General features: G+C 41.4%; 3 protein-coding genes across 8 annotated transcripts in view; 1 reads left to right on the top strand and 2 right to left on the bottom strand.

Moving 5' to 3' along the window:
• Positions 1-5536, bottom strand: part of LOC104433033 (1-aminocyclopropane-1-carboxylate oxidase homolog 4-like) — a 32214-nt gene extending 26678 nt beyond the window's left edge. Inside the window, exons 1-3 of one of the 2 annotated variants that reach the window (XM_018868919.2) lie at positions 4881-5533; positions 4211-4598; positions 3719-4117 (exon numbers count right to left, since the gene is read on the bottom strand). In XM_018868919.2, the coding sequence (XP_018724464.2) occupies positions 3869-4117; positions 4211-4598; positions 4881-5440 (1197 nt within the window). In that variant the 5' untranslated portion in view covers positions 5441-5533 and the 3' untranslated portion in view covers positions 3719-3868. Of the gene's footprint in view, positions 1-3718; positions 4118-4210; positions 4599-4880 lie in introns of those variants that run through there. The other variant, XM_039307365.1, reaches the window with a different exon arrangement.
• LOC104433031 (zinc finger protein VAR3, chloroplastic-like) lies at positions 243-3617 on the top strand. 5 transcript variants are annotated; one of them, XM_010045650.3, is made up of 5 exons: positions 243-656; positions 1926-2043; positions 2130-2464; positions 2540-2857; positions 2955-3617. In XM_010045650.3, exons 1-4 carry the CDS (start codon positions 652-654, stop codon positions 2580-2582), a joined length of 501 nt encoding a protein of 166 aa, XP_010043952.2. In that variant the 5' UTR covers positions 243-651; the 3' UTR covers positions 2583-2857; positions 2955-3617. The 5 variants fall into 5 exon arrangements, with proteins under 5 accessions (XP_010043952.2, XP_010043949.2, XP_010043951.2 ...); XM_010045647.3 differs by having other exon boundaries at positions 1939-2043; XM_010045649.3 differs by having other exon boundaries at positions 1939-2043; positions 2130-2452.
• An 11091-nt stretch (positions 5537-16627) lies between the features above and the next one.
• Positions 16628-17164, bottom strand: LOC104435420 (1-aminocyclopropane-1-carboxylate oxidase homolog 4-like). Its single transcript, XM_010048175.2, has one exon. It carries the CDS (start codon positions 17162-17164, stop codon positions 16628-16630), a length of 537 nt encoding a protein of 178 aa, XP_010046477.1.
• Positions 17165-20739: the final 3575 nt, after the last annotated feature.

Genomic DNA, 20739 nt, shown 5'->3' on the forward strand with positions numbered 1-20739 from the left:
CGGGTGGTCACCTTTCCAACATGAAAGGAAAAGGTGAAGGTTCGAATTCTCACATTTTCAGAAGTTAGAGTGAGGACGAATTAGTTTCAGGAGTAGATCTCACGCCTTATAATGATGCAGGGTAGAAATATGAGAGTGAGAGTTAAAAAAAATCTGTCTAATTATAATTTCAAATTTGGATCGAAATCCTTCAAAATTACGATTAACTTTAGCTGATAACCTATTCCTTTGGACCAAAATGTCCCCATGTCTTTGGGCAATGTAATTTGGCGCGAGATTTCTCCTTCCACAGTATGCGAGTGGGTAGCCTGTCATTGCGTCAACTTCCCAAACGTCCAAACGCGAGCCTTCCGTGCCCATCTGCCGCCAAAGCTCGCGTCCTCTCAGGCTCAATGCACAAGCTCTTCCCAACAAGTCGTCGGCATCTGAAAAATCACTTCCCCAACCTCAGATTCGTCGTTACCTCCGCTCGTTCCCGCCAGTACACCGATGCCCCGAACCCCGACTCCGAGCTCGACTTCTCTGGCAACAACGATGTGCTTGGGGAGCTGAAACCAATCAACCCATTTCAAGAATGTGGAGTTGGGCCCGAAAGGATCGAATCTCATTAGAACCGCATGCCTGAATTTCGCCCGCGACAGATACGACGTTATGAGGTACTGAAAGTGATGACCCTTTGATTGGTGCGCTTTACCTGTTTGATTTAATTACAGAGACATTGGGCTTTGGTGATAATGGTGAGGTATAGACCTCTGTGCCTTCTTGAGGAGTATATATTTGTGGGTAGGTAGGGAAGGGATTGCTCATACGAGCTTCAAGAAAGCTCAGAGTTTTTCCAGGTTCTTGTTAGATTTTGCATACCCACCATCATATTGTCATTTAGAGATCTAACTGTGTCACGTTTGACTGTCTTTCCTGGTCAATTTATATTTCGCTTGCTTTGAGGCCAAGAGCCTGTTATCTGTAGGAAACGGAACTCCACCGTCTTCAAACCAGGCCAAGAATCACAACATTGTGAAGGAAAGGAGTTTTCTTCTTTCTTTGTTCGTTTTGAAATCCTGAAGAAGAGACAATAGATAGTTTTCCTAGGAGCTTGTGAATGGTCATGTTGTTTTGGATAATATCACCATGTCGTGTCAGCTATGAAGTGATGGCCTATTATCATATATCTACAGATTTGTAGTTTGTTTTTTTTCACGAACAATGAATGATTTAGAAAATATTTTCTTAGAAATGATTGCTTGTATCGTTTGAAATTATTAGTCAATGATAAATATTTTCATAATTGATAACAATAAATATCTAAATATTTTCGTGGATGATGAAAATATTTTCTTCATTCATTTTTGTAAGTGATACAAGCAACCATTTTTAGAAACTAGACATTTTCTCCTGAGCTTTCTTTTATCCAGAATTCTGTTAGTAAGCTAAATGTAATATTGTTAAAAGCACCTTTGTTGGCATCTTAGTCCATCTTTTTCTGTGTAGTGGCAACAACATGGTGCCTTGTGTGCATCCTCCTTTACCTAGAAAAGAGAATCCACAGGACTCGCCTTTAGGTTTCAAGCTTACCCATCCACTATCAGGCCTTTCTATGTTACTATGCCTTGCTCTCGAAATGAAGTATTTGACTAGAACCTGGAGCCGAAGATTTTCGATGACGTAACCTGAAAAGAGGCAATTCATATTACATTGGGCATGTGATAATAATACATATTAAGAATTTAGCTGGTAATCAATTTGACGGTATGCATTCTGATTTGGAGGTTAGCTATTCAATGTGGCTAATGACTGTCCAATGCAATATCATCACCAAATAGGCATCCGACAACATAGCTTTACTTGAGAAACCGAAGGTTTCCTCATTTGCAAATAGAAACAGTCGCTTAACTCATAGAAGGTTTTAACAAGACATTTCCTGATAGGTATTTGTCAAAGAAACATATTCAGGTCATAGCAGAGTGTAGATGCCCCAGCACAGACAGAAAAGTGGTGAACTCTGGTAAGCGCTTGAGGGCGCATGTGGGCATCGATGAGGGAAATGTATGTCCTCTTCTGAAAGACTTCCAGTAATCATTAGATTATATGGTTTCGTCAGTCATATTCATTACAGACAGCTGCTTTGCCAGGTTTGCAGCTCCTGCAACTTGAGGGGAAACTGTGAGAGAGCATTTGTGAAGGCGCGTGAAGATGAAGGAGGGCACACAGTTGATGTTATGCGAATCTTGTTGACATACGAACTTGACCCCATAAGCGATACTGTGGAGAATAAACCATGTCTGACTAGAACAGTTAAGGAATCAGTCAGAGCACTGCTAAAGCAAATGACAGAGTATGGCACTGATGTACTTGGCTCTGATTCGTTGAAATCCACACCAGCTGGTGATTTATCCTCGCATTCAAGTTCAGAAGAGAAAGGCTACAAAGATGTTCCAATGAAACAAGAAGATTGGTATTGCCCCAAGTAATGCAATTGTTAACATCCTATTGATTAATTTGAGTTTGCTCCGAATATTTGATATAATTCTGCATATGGCAGGTGCAACTTCTTAAACTTTGCTAAGAACATCAAATGCTTGTGATGCGATGCTTTTTCTCAGGAAAGACTGAATCAACTACAGGAAGACCAAGATCATCTTCCGCTAAAGAAAGGAGGCTGGATATGTGACAAGCGATTGCTTCTCATGCCTTTTCTCACTTGTTCCCTGATTTGTGGTGAGCAGAGCTCCTTGCTTATAGAAACTGTTGCGTTTTGCAGATGCAATTTCTTAAATTTTGCAAAGAATACTAGATGTTTGTGGTGCAAAGAGAAACCCTCGGAAAGCCAACTCAATCCTGGGGAGTGGGAATGTGAATCGTGAGTTCTTGCTAATCCATTCTTTTAGTTAACACCTACATTGAGCAGTTATAGTTGTTCATGAGCTGTTCTGCCCTTATGGATCTGTGACTGGTAGGTGCAATTACATCAACTTTAGAAGGAATATGGTATGCTTGAAGTGTGATTATAGAAGGCCTAAAGCATCAAATTCAAAGGGCTTGTCTCAATGAGAGCATGATGCTGGAAATCATCATCAAGGTCATGGAGCCGTTGAAGATAGAAATTCTATGTGGTCTCTGAGAAGAAATAGTCAAATGCAAGTCACAAATAGGTGGAGATTTGTGCATGGAGAGAATGGGGTCACTGAGAAACCAAAGTTAACAAACTCATCGAACGAGGTTTCTGGAATTCTTGATTTTCCAATTGCAGGAGGCATGAGCGATGTGTCTCGTGACACAGAAAAGAGGGAAATGTGGAAACTGAAGATGCTGGAAAGAAGCAGAATGACTGCAGAGGAAAAGGCAAATCCAGAGGAGCCACGCTCATCCAGAATTTATAGGAACTCAGAATCACCAGACTTTGAGGACGATGAAGAAATGGCTGAATGGTTTGGCAGTGGGAAGACGTGATTATAGATGCCTGTACATGTAATTGGCAAGAATCAAATTCATTATGTGATTATAGATGCCTGTACATGTAATTGGCAAGAATCAAATTCATTCGTTTCTTTGCCTCTATAGGTTTTCCAGGATACTGCCTCTTATTTTCCAGTGGACAGTTAACTATTCATCTCGTGCAATCTTGCTGTTGAGTTCCCATGTCTGTGATTGGTTCAGTCTCTGTGGAATGAGTTTAGTGAACAAACTTCATCCATCGCACAATTTACTGTCACCCATAGAATGTGCAAACGAATATATGCAAATTAACATTATAAGAACAACAATCACACAAGGTCTAGTAGAGTTTAGGGGAAGAACTCAGTATTTCCTTCAGTATTACAAGGAAGCAGCTTATTCTTTTGTCACCTCTTTTGACCTATGCACCTCTCAGTCATGCTCTGAAGTAATTTATTAGACTTTTCCCGTCCAACTCCTTAGTAAAGAATCTCCTCATGTATTCGTTTAAGGTAAACTGCCGAAAAGCAGCGGGCTTATCTGAGGACACAAGCTCTGGGAATGGTCCGAACTCATTCTCACGATTGCTTGGGTTGCAGAAAACTGCTATCGACACACGTGGCTCTTGGCTGGGATTGGCCAACACCCGGTGGTCTATGCTTTTGTACTCATCGTTAGACATGATCTGGAAAAATCAAAAGCATGTGAATAGACTTGTATTTCACAGTAGTGTAACTTTTCAACTTACTCAGGTGCGAAGTCCTCAAAGGGAGTTTACCTGAAGGATGTCACCAATGTTCACAACAAGAGCACCTGGGACTGGCGTCACATCCACCCACTCATCGCCGTGCTTCACCTGCAACCCACCGACCTGGTCCTGCAGGAGCACCGTGATCACTCCTGGGTCCGCGTGGGATGTCAAGCCGACCGTCAGGTCGGGCTGGGGACAGTACGGATAGTAATGCCCCACCATCATCCTCATATCCAAACATGTCAATTCCTGCAGCTTGCCGGGACTCAATCCCAGCCCCTCGCTCAACAGCCCCAGCAGGATGCTCCCCAGCCGTTCGACCTGCTGATTCCACTCCAACACCTCATTTCTGCACACCTCAGGGATCTCTTCCACGTCTGCTAATTTTGGCCCCAGCCTTACTTGGAGCGTGTCCCTGCATATCATCATTCTGGACATTAATTGAACTGGATCTTTTTGCTTGCCCAATTTTTTTTCCTTCAAATGATTTGTTCTTTCGTTTGTCCAAATGAATTCTCTAACCGTATGATGCATAATTTGTCAATACGACAGTCAACACATCAGGATGTGTCTCTGCCTTCTTTTCAGACATAATATGATACATCAGTTCAGTAGTGTCGTTTGCCGATCTAGCTTTTATAAATCTAATTTTCATCAATTTCATGAATTTGATTGCACATGCTCGTGGCTTACTTACCTCCAGCTCGCCGCTTTGGAGAGGAACAGGTCGACGTTGGAGAAGAAGGACACGCCGGTGTCCGACTGCCTCCGGTAGATCCTCGCCTTCGCCTCCGCCGGCTGCTCGTGGAAGGCCTTCACGGCCGCGACGGTGCGGTCCAGGACCTCCGCGGGCACGCCGTGGTTGACCACCTGCAAGAAGCCGAGCTCGCGGGCGGCGCGCGCCACCTCCCCGACGACGGCGGGGCGGCGGGCGGAGTCGCAGCAGCCGGAGAGGTCGATGGTGGGGATGGAGCCGGGGCGGGGGCGGGCGGGCCTGAGGTTGGAGAGGGTCTCGGGCGGGTGGATGAAGAGGGGAGGGAGGGAGGCGAGGCCGGAGTCGAGGAGGCCCTTGACGCCGAGCTTGGACTCTTCGAACTGCTTGAGCTCCTGGGCTCGGTCGAAGGCCTGTCCACCGCTATCCGTGACGCCCATGGCTCGACTCCGATTCCTGGTTCGATCGATGTATGCGAGGGTGAGGGGGGTGGTGGTGGTGGTGGTGGGTGTGAGGAAAGAGACTGGGGGAAGGAGGAATGACATGAACGAAGGACATAGCGTGATTGTTCATCGGTCAAAGTCAAACCCCGCCATCGCGTAACGAGGGATTTCAAGCCGAAGGGAGAGATGATAACGCCAGGCCTCAACGCTCTCCCTCTTTTTTCCTTTTGAAGGAAGACAAGGCAAGATGCCGTAACGAATTACATAACAATTAGAAAATAAATTAACGAGTCAACCCATCTAGATTGCACAAGATAAATTTTTTTCTAACTATGACAAGAGATCATATCGACTAATTATTGAACTATTATATTATAATCGTTCCATTGATTGTTATTACTGGATCTTAATCTGTCGAAAGTATTATTATTTTTAAACAATGGTCTTTCTCCACTTGGAAATTTCTAATGTCACTTCGAGATAATGATGGCTTTCTCTTTGATTAACTGTTCTTTTCCATAGCTAAAGATATGTACTTTTTAAGTGTGGGATTCGACTTGCCTCTCTTGAAGTGAAACACACTCGGGCTAATTGTAATTCATAACTGGACCAACTTGTGTGCGATTTATGTGGACATATTTATTATGAAAATGCTCCTAATATGCAAATCAAGAATACGCAAAAATTTAGATATCAACAAAGCATTTTTACTCGAGTTTGACAACTTAGACTTGGTCAATGCTTTAAGGAGTCTAGATCAGTTCCCTAGAGAAGCTTAGACTCTTATCATGAAATACAATGATTTGTTACTTTCCTTCTTAAATATCTAGGTAGCCCATCATTTTAGAGAGGCCAACTGAGTGGCGGGTTGGGTTGCCAAAACTATAGGAGAAACACTTTACCTCTAAATAGGGCCTCGTCTCCTCCCCAAGCCCTTTGGCAGGTTTTATGTACTAAAGCCCATTTTTCAGGCCCTACTATAATTCCTTACCTTAATGAAATATTTAATTTTTTTTTTTTAAAAGTGCCTCCAAATAAATTAATCTTTATCTTATGTTTGCTATATGTTAAGGGCATACATGTTTTTGTTTTACAATTAGAGGCACCTCCCAATTTATGCTCAATTTGACTAAGTTATAGAAATTTGTTATAATCATAACATAGATGAGTAGCAAGTGGATTAAATTTGGCATACCAAATAGATGGCTTGTTACTTGAATACTTTCCAAATTGGAATATTGAATTATTTGTTTTGCGACCAACTCGATGATTAAATAATTTCCAAGTCAGAACCTTGGTGAATAGATATTTTGCATGTGCCATTACCACATGGACCATGTTTTATAGCATACTTTCGATTGCCTTTTGGAACAATGTCTTGTAAACGGGTACAATACACATTGGATTGTCCTAACGAGAGGTCATGAGGAAGTTCAGTCAACAAAAGCCTATAGAACGCAATATCCTTTAGGTAAGGAACCTCTCAAGCCTTTAAAACTATTGTTTTTACGAGGTATTTTTCAGCTTTAATGATGACATTGATTTTAGACCTCTAGGACAACCAATCACCTCCTTTATACAAATCTTAACCAAGCTCACCACCTAATTTTGATTTTGTTGAGTGGTCTTGGTCCTTTCTCACTCTAAAAGCCAATTCAAAAGTTGAGATTTTCTCTCACACTTATAAACCGACCACTAGTCCATTCCAAAATTGATGTGAGATAACTCTTAACAATTTTTCCCTCAAACATCGGGCCCTAGCTTGAAGTAAAAACAACCTATATTTGGGCGAAGTGGTTATTTGGTTCATAAAATCATCTTGGCATGAAGCATTTAAATCATTAGTTAATAGAACCAACTTTTCAACATAATTGAAGTGATTACACACATATGTACCGAAAAAAGAAAATATGACTATTTTTGTTAGGTTGTTTATGAGATTACAAGAATTCACTATTTTAAATTGAAATATGTTAGAGATGAGATAAAGCTGTTAATCAATACATTTATCCATTGATGGATTTTTTACAAAATAACTCATGAAAATAAGAAGTCTTATTTATTTTACATGAATAATTATTTTTTGCTTCAAAAGACGTAATTGACTTGCCCACAGTGTAAACGATGCCACATGATTGCAGCAAATTGTCCATTCATTGTAATGGAAATGTTGGGGGCGTCTTGTCCATCATGCTTCTGGCTTATTAATATGATGAAAAAATTGACGTACCGTCATAAAGGCTTAAACATTTTAAAGCTTGTTTTGAATCTCCATGTTGATAAATTTCTTCGTCTTTCCAATATCCCTAAACATTAAAATCATCCGCTTTTATATATATATAAAATGTATGAATGGTGATGTTAGAAAAATTTATCCTTTGTTCCAAATATCCCTAAACATAAAAATCCTGGCATTTTTTTTTCTTTAGCTTAGAAAGCATCAATTCTTAAGCATCATTGCTCCATATTTACCAAATATAAAATTTGGAAGAATTACTTGGAGACACGGTAACCACGACACTTCAAAGAAATCAAAAGACTACTGCATTTTCTTTTCTTGGAAGGCTAGAGAATGGGTGGGGATAGAACGGACAACAACAAGGGTTTGAGAAGCTATTGATAGGTCTAATATTTGAGAACTGCGAATAGTGTACACCTACCCCATGCTTGTACATGACACGCAATGCTGATACGTGAACGATGACGTGACACAGTTTTATTAATTTTCCAAGATAGTTAGTTCTTCTAAAAATTTTATGAAATTTCAATCTTATGAACTTTTTTGGTTGGTATTTGGTTTGTATTATTCTTGCATCCGCAAAAGGCTCATGATCCATACTATTCACAAATACAAATCAATGAACATCAATTTGAATCAATGCCTTCTAACTTTAAAGGTTGAACTCCCTAAAAACAAATTGAGTATTAGATTGGGCTAATAGCATATGGTTGGATACCTTCAAACAAGTTGAAATATGTTTGAAAGTTTTGAGAGTTAAAGGTCACCCTATAGAGAATTATATGCAATCAAATATGAGGTCGGACTCTTTCTGTTTTACAACAACATGAAATTTTAATTTTTATTTCCGTCTCATGTGACTCATATCGGTATGTTTCTTGATACTAAGAAAGCTTTTGATTTCTAATTTCAAAAAATACACAGGAACCAAAGATTGAAAATATTCCCAACCACATTCTTATTGGGTAGTTGAAACTAAAAGTTGTGATGAGTTATGATTCGATGGATGGGTTTGAGCAAATTAGCTATTGATAGAAAGCTCGAGACAAACATTATCTAGTTCCTTAATTTTGAACAAGGGCCAATATCATACAAAAAACCCAAAATTGTTAAACCCTTGTCACATATATCCCAAATTAAATTTTTTGTGATAAATATCCCAAAATGGTCCTCTCGTGTCACATTTACCCTTTAAATAATGATAGATCCAAGACTAGTTTGGGTAAATGTGGTAGAGGTATATTAGTTTGGGGGTTTTTTAGCATATTAATCCTTTAAACAATGACAGATCTACAATTCTAATAGAGAATAGTGTGAATGTTTGATTAAGGTTTGCCGTTATTATTTGAAGGAAAAAACTCTGCCTAGTAAAATAGTATAAATAATTAAAGATAGTGGAAACTGCTTTTATCTTAACCGAGGGAAATATACTGAAGAGAATTATTGATATAAATTTAGATAGTGACGCAGTTAAAGTTTGTTTTATGAATTTTTTTTTACGATGCTAAAAGCTAAATATCATTACTAATATTCACTTAAAATAAAAAAAAAATTACCTTAATCGAAGGTTGTTGACACCTAATATTTTAGAAAATAATAAATTAAATAAAATTCTGTTTTTGAAAATCTTTGTTGTTGAAAATATATTCTCATTTCAAAATTTTAAAAAAAATTAGTTGTTTGATTTTGGAGCCATTTTCTTGTTGAGTGGTTGAGTAAATATGTGCAATATATTGGGAAATCTTCACCTGCAAAAATGAACTGGAGTTTTTTCCTCTATAAATAGAGAAGCCGAGGCTTCGGTTTAGGGGGGAGGAATTCGAAAAAAATTCAGAGCAAAAAATTCTGTCGTTCGTGGGGCTTCTTTTCGTAAAAAAAAATTGAAAAGTGAAAAGAGAGAAAACAGAGAGGAGGGTTTCGGTTTGTGGGGGAGGAAAAGAGGAAAAAGTCAAAAGAAGGTAGAGAGAGAGAAAGTGTACGAAGAGATGGGTAGGAGGAGAGAGAGTAAAAATTAAAAAAAAAAAAGAAAGGGAAAAGCAGAAGAAAAAGTTTAATCGGCAGGGGGGATTGGACGTTTACTGTTCATCCTCTTCCCCCTGCACTCGCCGGAATTTGCTGCCCGCACATCGACGGCTCCTCCTCACCGGCGCACCACCAGCACCCCTGTGCCGACGCCTCCGCCTGCTGCCTCCAACGACCGAAGCTCTGCACCGCCGGCCCTGCCCTCTGCACCGGCAACGACTCTGTTGTTCGCCGGTCACCGACGCCGCGCTGACACTGTTTGGAGCCGAAGACCAGCTACCTGACGCTGCAATCCAAACTGCTCCGCCCGCTAGCCAGAACCTGAACCCGCTCCCGTGACTTGCGATTTGCAGCTCGCCTGCGCCTCTGCCCGTGAGCTCGCCCCGACGTCACTGCTCACCATCACCGTAGCGACCCACGACCCAGCCGCTGCTCGCCGGTCACTGACGCTGCGCCTCACCGACGGCTGCCGCCCTTCGACCCAGCAACAAAGCGACGCCAACAGGTCCTTAACCGGCGTCGCGCCTTCCTTGATCATTGACGCCAGCAGCCGCTTCGTCTCTGCCCGAGCACCAGCACCCGTGAGCTTGCTGCCGACGCCATTGCACCTCCGCACAGTGACCCTCCTGCCCGCTGCTGATCTGCTAGCCGTCGCCCTCTCACCGGCGTCCCCCGCAACCGACGAACGCACCGCACGACCTGCTGTTGTCCTTGCTGCGCCATCAGCTACTGCCAGGCGATCCTCTGTTTTGTTGCAGGTCTACCTCGCCGGACCTCCGACGGACAGCCCCAGCTCCGGCCACCAGGACCCATCACCCTTGGCGAACCACCATCATAGCTCGGTCACCGTTGCTCCCTCACCGTTCCTCAAGGCGGTTGTGAGTTAGACTAGGTAAATTTTTAGATTAAATTTAGTCGGAGTATTCAAACTCATAGTTTTGTTTTTTTTTTAAATTTAACTTGATTTGTTCTGATTTATTTTTATTATTATCCAATTAAAAACTTGTCATATTACGTCACAATAATAAAAAATATTGAGCCGCGAGACGTCGGTTTAGATTTTTGATTATTTAGACTTTTCATGGCAAATTCTTGAATTGCTTTGCATTATTAATGCCCATTAAAATAATATGTTATCGATTTACATTGATGAATTTTTCAATAGGACACATATTTTGGGGCATTATCGTTAGTTGCTCGCTACATATCATGCATCAAATGTCATATCTAGAATTTAGATATTAGGTCCATATGCATTTCATATTTAAAGCTTCGCATTTTAGTTTTTTTTAAGATTCATGTAGAATTAAGATGATTTTCCTTTAATAAAACCAAAAAAAAAAATGTTATTTAGGTTATATAGATTTTATAATGTGCACATTACATGGTGCGTTTTAATTAGTGGGTTATAGGTTAAGGTTTTAACATTCTCATTATGTAGTATTTTTTTAAAAATTATATATCTAAAAAATGCCAAAAAATTAGCATTGCATCATTACGTTACTTTTTAATAAAAATTATTAGGTCATTTCATTTTAATTTAAAAAAAAAAACACAAAAGGTCATTTATTTGGTTAGTTAATAGGTTAGTTCATAATTAATCCCATTTCATGTCATCATTGTTAGTGCATGTTGCATATGCGTAATAAAAAAAATCATTAAAAAAATCATAAAAAGAACATACATATAAAATTACCACGTCATACATCCCATGTTATATAGCACATGCATATTTAGGGTTATGTAAATTAGATTGCACACATATTGTAATGATTTAAATTATGTCACATGAATTGCATCTCATATGTCATTAAAGTAAAATTCATGCATATTAAGTTTAGATTAAGATTGCGTAATAATAAAAATTAGATGTCATGTTATTTAGAAATCATGTTTAGGGCATGCATTTTTATTAGCATTTTTTATTGAATGTTATTTTATTGATTGTGCACTTGCATGACCACCATTTGCAGGTTAGTAGCTTAGGTTAAAATTATACAACATTGCCTTGCAAAATATTTTTGAAATTAAAATAAAATGTATCGAAAGGGTGTTAGACTAATCTAACGTAACCATATCCCTGGACCTACTGAATCTCTGGTTTGCAATAGTAAAGTATTCTCCCATACTTTACTTGAGTTTCTAAACAACCTTAATTGGTTAGTGGCGGTTCCAAATTGAGTATAATTGTATATTTGAATAGATTAATTTCTTAACATCAAGTCACGGTTGGTAGGACTTGGAAGGGTCCGTGCCAAGTCTTCGGACTTAGTAATCCATTAGCCTTCTTTAGGTAATTCACCCTCGGGAAGGTTGCGACAAAGGTCATCATATAAAAGATCGTATAATTTAAGAAATGGTTTTTATCTAATTATAAAAAATATTTGATGTAAAGTTACCGTCACACAAGGAATGTATAAACAATAAGTGCAAATTAACCACTACAAGAACAATAATAACACAAGGTTAAGTAGAATTTAAGGGAGGAATCCGTATTTCCTTCATTATTATAAGGATGCATCTTATTCTTTTATCACCATTTTTGGCCTATGGACCTCTCAATCACGCCCTGAAGTAGTTTATCAGACTTTTCCCGCCCAACTCCTTAGTAAAGAATCTCATGTATTTGCTTAAGTTGCCGAAAAGCAGTGGGCTTATCCAAGGACACAAGCTCCGGGAACGGTCTGAAATCATTCTCGCGATTGCTCGGGTAGCAGAGAACCTGCTATCGACACATGTGGCTCTCGGTTGGGGTTGGCCAACACTCGGTGGTTCACGCTTTTGTACTTGTCTGTTGACACCTAAATTTTGACAATTCGTATAGTCATTTATCAAATTAAAAAATTAGGGGTTAATTTAATCCCTGAAAAAATAATAATTGCATAGAATATAGATTTAGATGCATTTGTTTTTAATTTGCATTTTTTACACTTGTTTACTGGACCGGTGGCGGATTGGTCGAATTAGTGGTTTTGAGTAAGCCCATGAAATGTACAAGTTAGCTCGAGCCGTTTTCTGAAATTGAGATTTGAAATGATGATTTTTAAAATTTAAGAAAATCGGGTTATGATCTTATCTTTAAAAATCAGTAGAAAATATTTAGGAGATAAGAAAAATAAAAATATTTTTATGATCGAGAGGTTATAGATTATCTTCGTGTATGTTGAAAAAATCAAGATAAAATATTCTATGAAGATCACCTATTTTTACCTATAAAAGCAATCGTGTACGGTGAGAGAAGGGGGCTTTTGATCCGAAGGAAAAGAACACAAAAAGTAAAAAGCAAAAAGCAAAAGGGGAGAGGATTGGACAGTTACTGTTCAATCATCTTCTCCACGCTTTGCTCTGTCCATTCGCTGCTCCACACCGCCAGCGACGCTCCTGCCCAGGCCGCTCCGCCAGCTCTGCACCCAATCGCGACCCGACGCCACCGGAGCCCTAAATCAGCCGCACCGCCGCGTCTGCCTCGCTCGCAGCAGCCGCGCTGCCCGCAGCCCTCCGCCCGAGCCCCGACACTTGCAGATCTGAGCTGGCCGCCGCGCTTCCACCTTCCGATCAATCGCGTCTCTGCTGTCGACGCCACCGAGGTTTACATCGCCGGTCTGCTGCTCCGCCTTCCGCCAGATCCGGACCCTTTGCTCTCGCCGTCGATTGAAGTCCGGATCCGCACGCCGTTGCTCCCGTTCCAATCGACCCGCAGCCGCGCCTCTGTCCCTGACGCCGACGCCCTGCTCTGCCTCTGCTGTCACCGATCTGTCGGCCCCGAGTCCTCCGTCCCCGCACCCGCTCAGAGCCCGACTTGCTGCCGACCCGCGACGCCAAGATCAGATCCGAGCTCCCACACACCCGAGTGACGACCAACCGCGCCCACATCTCCGTCTGAAGGCCTGCTCCTCTGCCCAGCTCCGGCCGCGACGCCTCTACCCGCCAGTCTGCTCGCCGCCGATCCTCCTCGCCAGACCTTCGCCGGAGCTCCGACCGCGACGCCCTCCTACGATCGGGACCCACTGCCCGGAGATCAGCCGCACGAGCAAGCCGTGTTTGAAAAAGGGAAAAGAAAGAGAAAAAAAAAGGGAAAAAAAGGAAAATTAGGTAGTTTATTTATTTATTTATCTTTTCTCGAATTTTTATATTTTTTCCTTTATAATTTGTTTTTTTAGTAGAATTGTTATATTTTGACATGAAAGTGTCCCTCAAATTAGGGATTGACAATCCGATTTTCTCGCCCGAAATTCGATTCGCAATTCTTTGCAAAAATCGACAATCCAATCTCATGCCTGAGATTCGATTTGCGATTTAATTTTATAATTGGTCAACCTGATTTTATGCGCGAGATATGGTTCGCCAATTTTAGATATAAACATTATCTTTGCTTTATTTGATGGCGTGGTGTTTGAGTCAATTTTATTTTCGTAAAAGGAAAAGGAAATACAAAAAAAATTGAATTAGGTTTGTTTTTTGTTTTTTTAATTATCTTTGCATGTTTAGAATAGGGGTTTTATTTTCAATCATGAAAAAGGAAACAAAAAAAGTGCATTCATTTAGGTTAGTTTTTTATTTGAATTGCATGTTTAATTATGTGTTAGTTTTAATTTCGAATTTCTTAAAGAAAAAAAAATCATTGTGCATATTAGATTAGAATTGCATGTTTCATTTTAAATTTAGATCATCTTTTAGATAAATTGCATTTTAAATTTAGATAATGTCTAGAATCTTAATCTAGCTAGATCATTTTTGCATTTTTTTTTCTTAAATTTCAAATTTCATAAAATTTGTCTTAAGATAAATTAGTTGTAATTTCTAGGATAGATTGCATTTTTAGAATAGAAAAATCATGTGCATGTCATAGAGAATTAGGTCCATGAAATGCACGTTATTTTAGTGATTGTTGTTAGGTTCATTTCTAATTAAATTGCTCGTCATTAGAATAGGTCATTTTGGTTAATTTAAATTGCAATCTAATTGTTGCATGTTCATTAAGAAATCATTAGTTTTTTTTTTTTTTACTCATTCATATAGTTTGGGACATATTGTCATATTGTTTCATATTAGATTAGAAGTACTGCATTGAATATGGATTATGTTTTTTTTTTTTTTTTTTTTTGGTCTTTGGAGGAACCACTACTAAGCCGACAACCGTTCCCGTAAACCCCCAGGCGACGCTAGCAGGGAAACCACCACCCTGACGTCGCGCTTAAGTCACACAAATGACCCAACTGCCCCCCCTGCAACTTGCGTTGCAGGGGCTTCGAACCCAGGCCTCCACGGAGGAATGCTCTAGGCTCTACCATCGGTGCCACCATGGCGGGTGGTGAATATGGATTATGTTCTCGTTTAAAAAAGTGAAAAAAAAATTGAGTGATTGCTTGTTAATTAGAAATCATATCTAGGATTGCTGATGTGAATTCTGATCTAACAACGCAATGCTTTCGTTGCTTTGATGTAAGTTCTACATTATTTAATTGCTTTCTTGGGTGTTAAATTAGTGGTTTGCGCACCCGTATGATCACTTCACATGTTAGGGAGGTAAATTTAAATCAATTCAAACTGCTTGCAAAACATTTTTAAAATAAAAGAAATGGTACCGAAAGGGCGTTAGAGAAATCTAGCATATCCAAGTCTCTGTACCCAAATCTCTGGTTCGTAGGAGTAAAGTAAATCTCCCGTTATTTTACTTGGGTTTTTAATTGATCCACCAAAAATAGATTAGTGGCAACTCCTAGTTAAAAATCATTTGCATGTTAAGAATTTGAATCTAAAGTCGCGAATTGGTATGGGCTTGGGAGAGCCCGAGTTAAATCTAGGTTTAACAATCCAGCCAAACCCTAGGTGGTTCACACCCGAAATTTGGTTGCGACATTGTCATTGGACATGATATGGAAAATTCGAAATTTACATAATAAGATCTTCATTTCATGGTAGAATGTCAACCTAACTTACTCAGGAGCTTTGGAGAAAGTCCTAGTCTTTGACAGGAGTTCACCTGAAGGGTGTCACCGATGTTCACAACAAGAGCCCCTGGGATGGGCACCACATCCACCCACTCTTCACCATGCTTCACCTGCAACCCACCGATTTGGTCCTGCAGCACCAATGTGATCACTCTTGGGTCTGTGTGGGACATCAGGCCGATTGTCAGATCGGGTTGGGGACAGTATGGATAGTAATGCCCTACCATGACCCTCGTCTCCAAGCACGCCAATTCCTGTAGCTTGTCGGCACTCAATCCCAGCCCCTCGCTCAATAGCCCTAAGAGGAGGCTCCCCAGCCGTTGAATTTGTTTATTCCACTCCAACACCTCATTTCTGCACACCTCGGGGATCTCTTCCACGTCCGCTAATTTCGGCCCCAACATTATCTGGAGTGTGTCCTTGTATTATTATTATTATGGGTGAGCACTTTTAGGCTCCATACAGGTTGGAACCTAGAACCTCCTCAATTTTTAAAAGTTGGGACTTACGTTACATATTCTAAAATTTATCTTGTCACAAGTTCCAAAGTCAGTTCTAGGATCAACCCTTGGTTCCATCTGTATTATTAATTGAACATTTATAATGAATCATCACTTTTAATGACCACAATTTGTTTTTGAAATTAACTGACTACAACTTATATTTAAACAAATGAAGAATATGAAGCATTGACAAAATAAAAAGTCCAACCATAAAACGGAAATTTAGACTAGACCGCACCATCACACAAAGCCATATATATTAAAAGAAACACGAAATTATTTCAAGTTTTATCTACTTAGAATTTGGACTCTAGTTCAAACAAGTTGTTAATTTTTGGAACCTAGAACTTATCCTGCATATCTTGGAACCTAAAATCGGATAGACTCCCACCGGTTCTCAAATTCTTGGTTCTATTCTAGAACCCTACTCATCCCTAATTATAATTCCGTGCATTGGTTGAAGTGATTCTTTTCTTTCGTTTGTCATTGTCTTACTTTCAGTCATATATGATATATCGGTTCATCTCATTTGCTAAACAACTAATTATCATCAAAATCATGAAATAGTACGAAATCAATTGAAGTGGTTCGAGGCTGACCTCCAGCTAGCTGCTTTGGAGTGGAACAAGTTGAAGTTGGAGAAGAATGACACGCTGGTCTCCATCTCCCTTCGGTAGATCCTTGCCTTCGCCTCTATCGGCTGCTCATGGAAAGCCTTCATCGCCGCGATTGTGCGGTCCAGGACCTCCGTTGGCACGCCGTGGTTGACCACCTGGAAGAAGCCAAGCTCGCGAGCTGCACGCCCCACTTCTGCGACGATGGAGGGCTGTCGGAAGGAGTCACAACAGGAGAGGTCAATGGTGGGGATGGAGTCGGGCTTGGGGCGGGCAGGCTTGAGGGTGGAGAGAGTCTCGGGCGGGTGGACAAAGAGGGGTGGGAGGGAGGTGAGGCTGGAGTCGACGAGACCTTTGACGCCGAGCTTGGATTCTTCAAATTGCTTGAGCTCTTGGGCTCGGTTGAAGGATTGTTGCGTGGTGTCGGTGACACCCATGGCTATAGTCTCCGATTTCTGGTTGGAGCGTGGTTCAGGGATTGGGTTGGATGAGGACATTGCGTAAGGAAAGGGAAGAAGGAAGAACGAAGAAGCGATGTGAGTGGGACAAGAAGAGACACCATCGACATATATTTGCAAGAGAAATGACACAATCATTTATTTATTTATTTATTTATTATTTTATGACCGAGGAACTGTCGAAAGCTAATAGCCAACGACGCAAATTTGGGGTGGTGCTAGTGTAAGATCCACCATCACGACACCGCACTTAAGACCACTAGCGACCACGCTGAGATTCGAACTCTTCCCCTTTTGTGAGAGGGAGGGAGCTTGAGCCAACGTGGCCACCACATGAGGTGGTGAAATGACACAGTCGTTAATCTATTATAGTCACAAAAAATTAAATAAAAAATAATTAAAACTTATCGTGGGACCCACCCCTTCAAAAATTTATCACTCATAATAAGTTATTATTTTTATGATAACCTAAGACTGTTATATTAATAAAATCTATTGTCATTATTTTCACAATAACTTAAGATAGTTTTCCTAATAAAATTTGCTTGTCAAAATGGGATTGCGTAATCATAAATGGTTTTGGCAAAAGAAGAAGATAACATTTGGGTCGTGGATGATATGAATAAATGACAATGTGAAAAATCATTGCAAAAATAAGAAAGCATTACAACAATCTATTTTATTTTGAAACTATTAAAGTGACGGCTTTATAAAATGACTACTTTCTCGTGCACTATTGCTCCATTTTCAAAGGATAGAATTGGACAATCACTTGGAGATACAAGGGAACGATGACACTTATGAAGACTATTGTTTTTATTTTATTGGGAGGCTAGTGAAAGGATGAGGAAAGAATGAACAAAAAAGGAACAAAGACGAGGGTTTGGGAAGATGCATCGGTTTAATGTTTGAGAATCGCGATCATTTTACGCTAACCCTATGTTTGTCGATGATGTTCAATGCTGACGTGACACAATTGTATTGGTTGTCCAAGATGATTAGTTCTCTCGTTACGAGAAAATGAGGCACACTCCCATGCCTCATTTGGTTTCTAACCGACCTCAATAGGCTAGTGGCGACTCATTTTTGCAAAATTCTTAAAATACCCCAATGTCACGCGAGTTATGGGCTTGGGAGAGCTTGCGCCTAATCATGGGCCTTAGGCTCATCCTTTAGGCAATACCCCTAAGCGTGTTCCCTCCCCTCGAGAGGTAGGCAGCGACAGCTTGGCGACTCCACTGAGGAATGGTTTTTAAACATTTTTCCTTTTCTTTTCTAAAGAATTATTAGATTTGATATGGAGAGAATTACCAAAAAAATCATAAACCTTTTATAATTGTGCCAATTTAGTCATAAATTTATTTTTGACCAATTGAGTTATAAACATTTTATAATTGTGCCGGATTCAGTCATTCCGGCCAAAATTGGCCAGCTGATGCCAGCTACAATTTTTTTAATAATATTTTATTTTTTGAATTATTTTATTAATTTTTTAATCATTTTTACATTTTTTTCCCTCCCTCCTCCTTCCTCCTCCCTCCTCCTTTCTTCTTCTTCCTTTGGCTCCGGCGATTGGCTAGCCCTCGCTAGTTGCTGGACTAAGGCGACTGGGTGAGCTCACCTCGCCGTCACTAGGTGAGGGCGAGCTTGCCCTGCCGTTGCTTAGTCTGGCGAGTGTGAGCTAGTCTAGGTGGAGTGTGCGGACCAACTGGTTGGGTTGGCGAGCTGCTTGCTGTACGTGCGTAGGGACACCAAGAGCCCCGCCATCAACTGTGGAAGGCGATGCTGTAGAAGAGCAAGAATTGTCGGTGCATCCTCATCAAGGACTGGGACGACCCCAACCTTGGCCTCAAGATCAACACCACCCTTGCCCTTGGCCTACCCTCCAAGTGTGGCACCCATAAGTGATGGTGAGGCCCCCCTCGCCGGATCTAGCAAGGGCTTGCTTTGTTGTCGCTAGGCGAGGACTCCCTTGTCGGATCTGGCGAGGGCTTGCCCGGCTAGTGGCTAGGTGAGCTCACCCTCACCCAATAATGGCGAGGCAAGCTCACCTAACCACCTTAGTCCGATGACTGAGGCCCCGTTTGGTTCAACTTTGGGGAAATGGCTTTGCATTTCCCCAAGTACCTTTGAGAGAATGAGCATTTTGGGAAGGGAGTTGTGTTTGGAAACCAATTTTTTGTGCATGTTTTGCAAAGCTATTTCAAAGTAAAAAGAAAAATGAAAAAAAGAAAAGAAAAGGGAGGAGGAGATCGCGTGGTGAGGGGAAAATTGTGGGGGAGCAGTTGGTGGTGGTGAGGAGGTGGCTGGTGGCGGCGGCGGCGGCGGCGACGACGGCGGGGGGGAGGGAGGCGTCGACCTCAGGTGTTGCGCAACCCAGCCGCTTGAGGCCACGCAACCTCGGGCGGCGACCCCGGCCTCGGTGACAACCCGGGCGATGCCGCCCGAGGTCGCGTGGCCTCAAGCAACGCCGCCCGGGTCGCGCCGAGGTCGAGCAACCCGGGGTGTTGCCCGAGATCGCGAGGCCTCAAGCGCGCGGCCTCGGGCGGCGTTGCCGGGTCGCTCGACTCGGGCGACGCCCGAGGTCGCCCGACCTCGGGCCACCTCGCCTAAGGTCGCGCGACCTTAGGCGAGGCTTTCCGGCAGCCAGATCGGCCCCCGGCGGCCAGATCTGGCCGCTCGCGGCTAAGCGCCGCCCATCGCGAAGCTTGGCCGAGCAGCAAGTCCACGGAAGTCCAAGGAAGAGCGCTGCCCACCACCGCGAAGCTTGACCGAGCGAAGCCATGGAAGTCCAAGGAAGAAGATGAACAGTGTTTTGGAGGGCAAAATGGGAAAAAACAATTATCGGTAATGGCAATATTGGAAAGAAAAAAATTCTTTAAACTCTAAACTAACATTCCGAAAATGCTGAAAGCCCAAAGTAGGTCCGGACTTGCTTTGGGCTTTCAGCATTCCGAATGCTGGCATTTGGGAAATGCAAGCTCAAAAGTGTAAACCAAACACCAAATATTTTCCCCAATGGGCTTTCGGGGCTGAAAGCCCCTTGGGAAAGCTGAACCAAACACCCCGACAGGGCTGGCTGGTTGCTAGAGCCAAAGGAATAAGGAGGGAGGGGGAAAAGGAGAGAAATATGTAAAAAAGATTAAAAATTAATAAAAAAATTTGAAAAAATAAAATATTATTAAAAAATTTGTTGCCGGCGTTTGGCCAACGGCCACATCAGTGCCACTGGCCAATTTTGGTTGGAAGGACTGAACTTGCACAATTATAAAAGGTTTAGGACTCAATTGGTCAAAAAAATAAGTTTAGAATTGAATTGACATAATTGCAAAAGATTTAAGACTTTTTTGATAATTATTTCAACGACCCACTTGGACATGTGGAGCTTCTTCTTCTTCCTGGATTTCATTGGGTGGCTTTGTGCGGTGCATTCAATTGAGATTGCTTGTCTTCCCGAAGGTGCGTGTGTTTGGTAGTCACGAGAAAATACTTCGCGAATTGTTTTGCACAGAAATTACGTGAAACTAAATACCGTGGGTTTGGATGTAATTTAGGGTTTATAAGTGCTAGAGTGAGTGATTGAAACTCTATAATCCTCCAACTAATTAATAGAT

The sequence above is a fragment of the Eucalyptus grandis genome, chromosome 2, assembly GCF_016545825.1.
Source record: "Eucalyptus grandis isolate ANBG69807.140 chromosome 2, ASM1654582v1, whole genome shotgun sequence".
Taxonomy (NCBI): domain Eukaryota; kingdom Viridiplantae; phylum Streptophyta; class Magnoliopsida; order Myrtales; family Myrtaceae; genus Eucalyptus; species Eucalyptus grandis.

Bases quoted from the DNA above. Each gene is read 5' to 3' on its own strand.
- LOC104433031 (XM_010045647.3), top strand. From the start codon at position 618: ATGCCTGAATTTCGCCCGCGACAGATACGACGTTATGAG. The intron at 657-1,938 runs GTACTGAAAGTG...TATTTGTCAAAG, and splicing joins GACAGATACGACGTTATGAG to AAACATATTCAGGTCATAGC. The intron at 2,465-2,539 runs GTAATGCAATTG...TGCATATGGCAG, and splicing joins GAAGATTGGTATTGCCCCAA to GTGCAACTTCTTAAACTTTG.
- LOC104435420 (XM_010048175.2), bottom strand. From the start codon at position 17,164: ATGTCCTCATCCAACCCAATCCCTGAACCACGCTCCAACCAGAAATCG.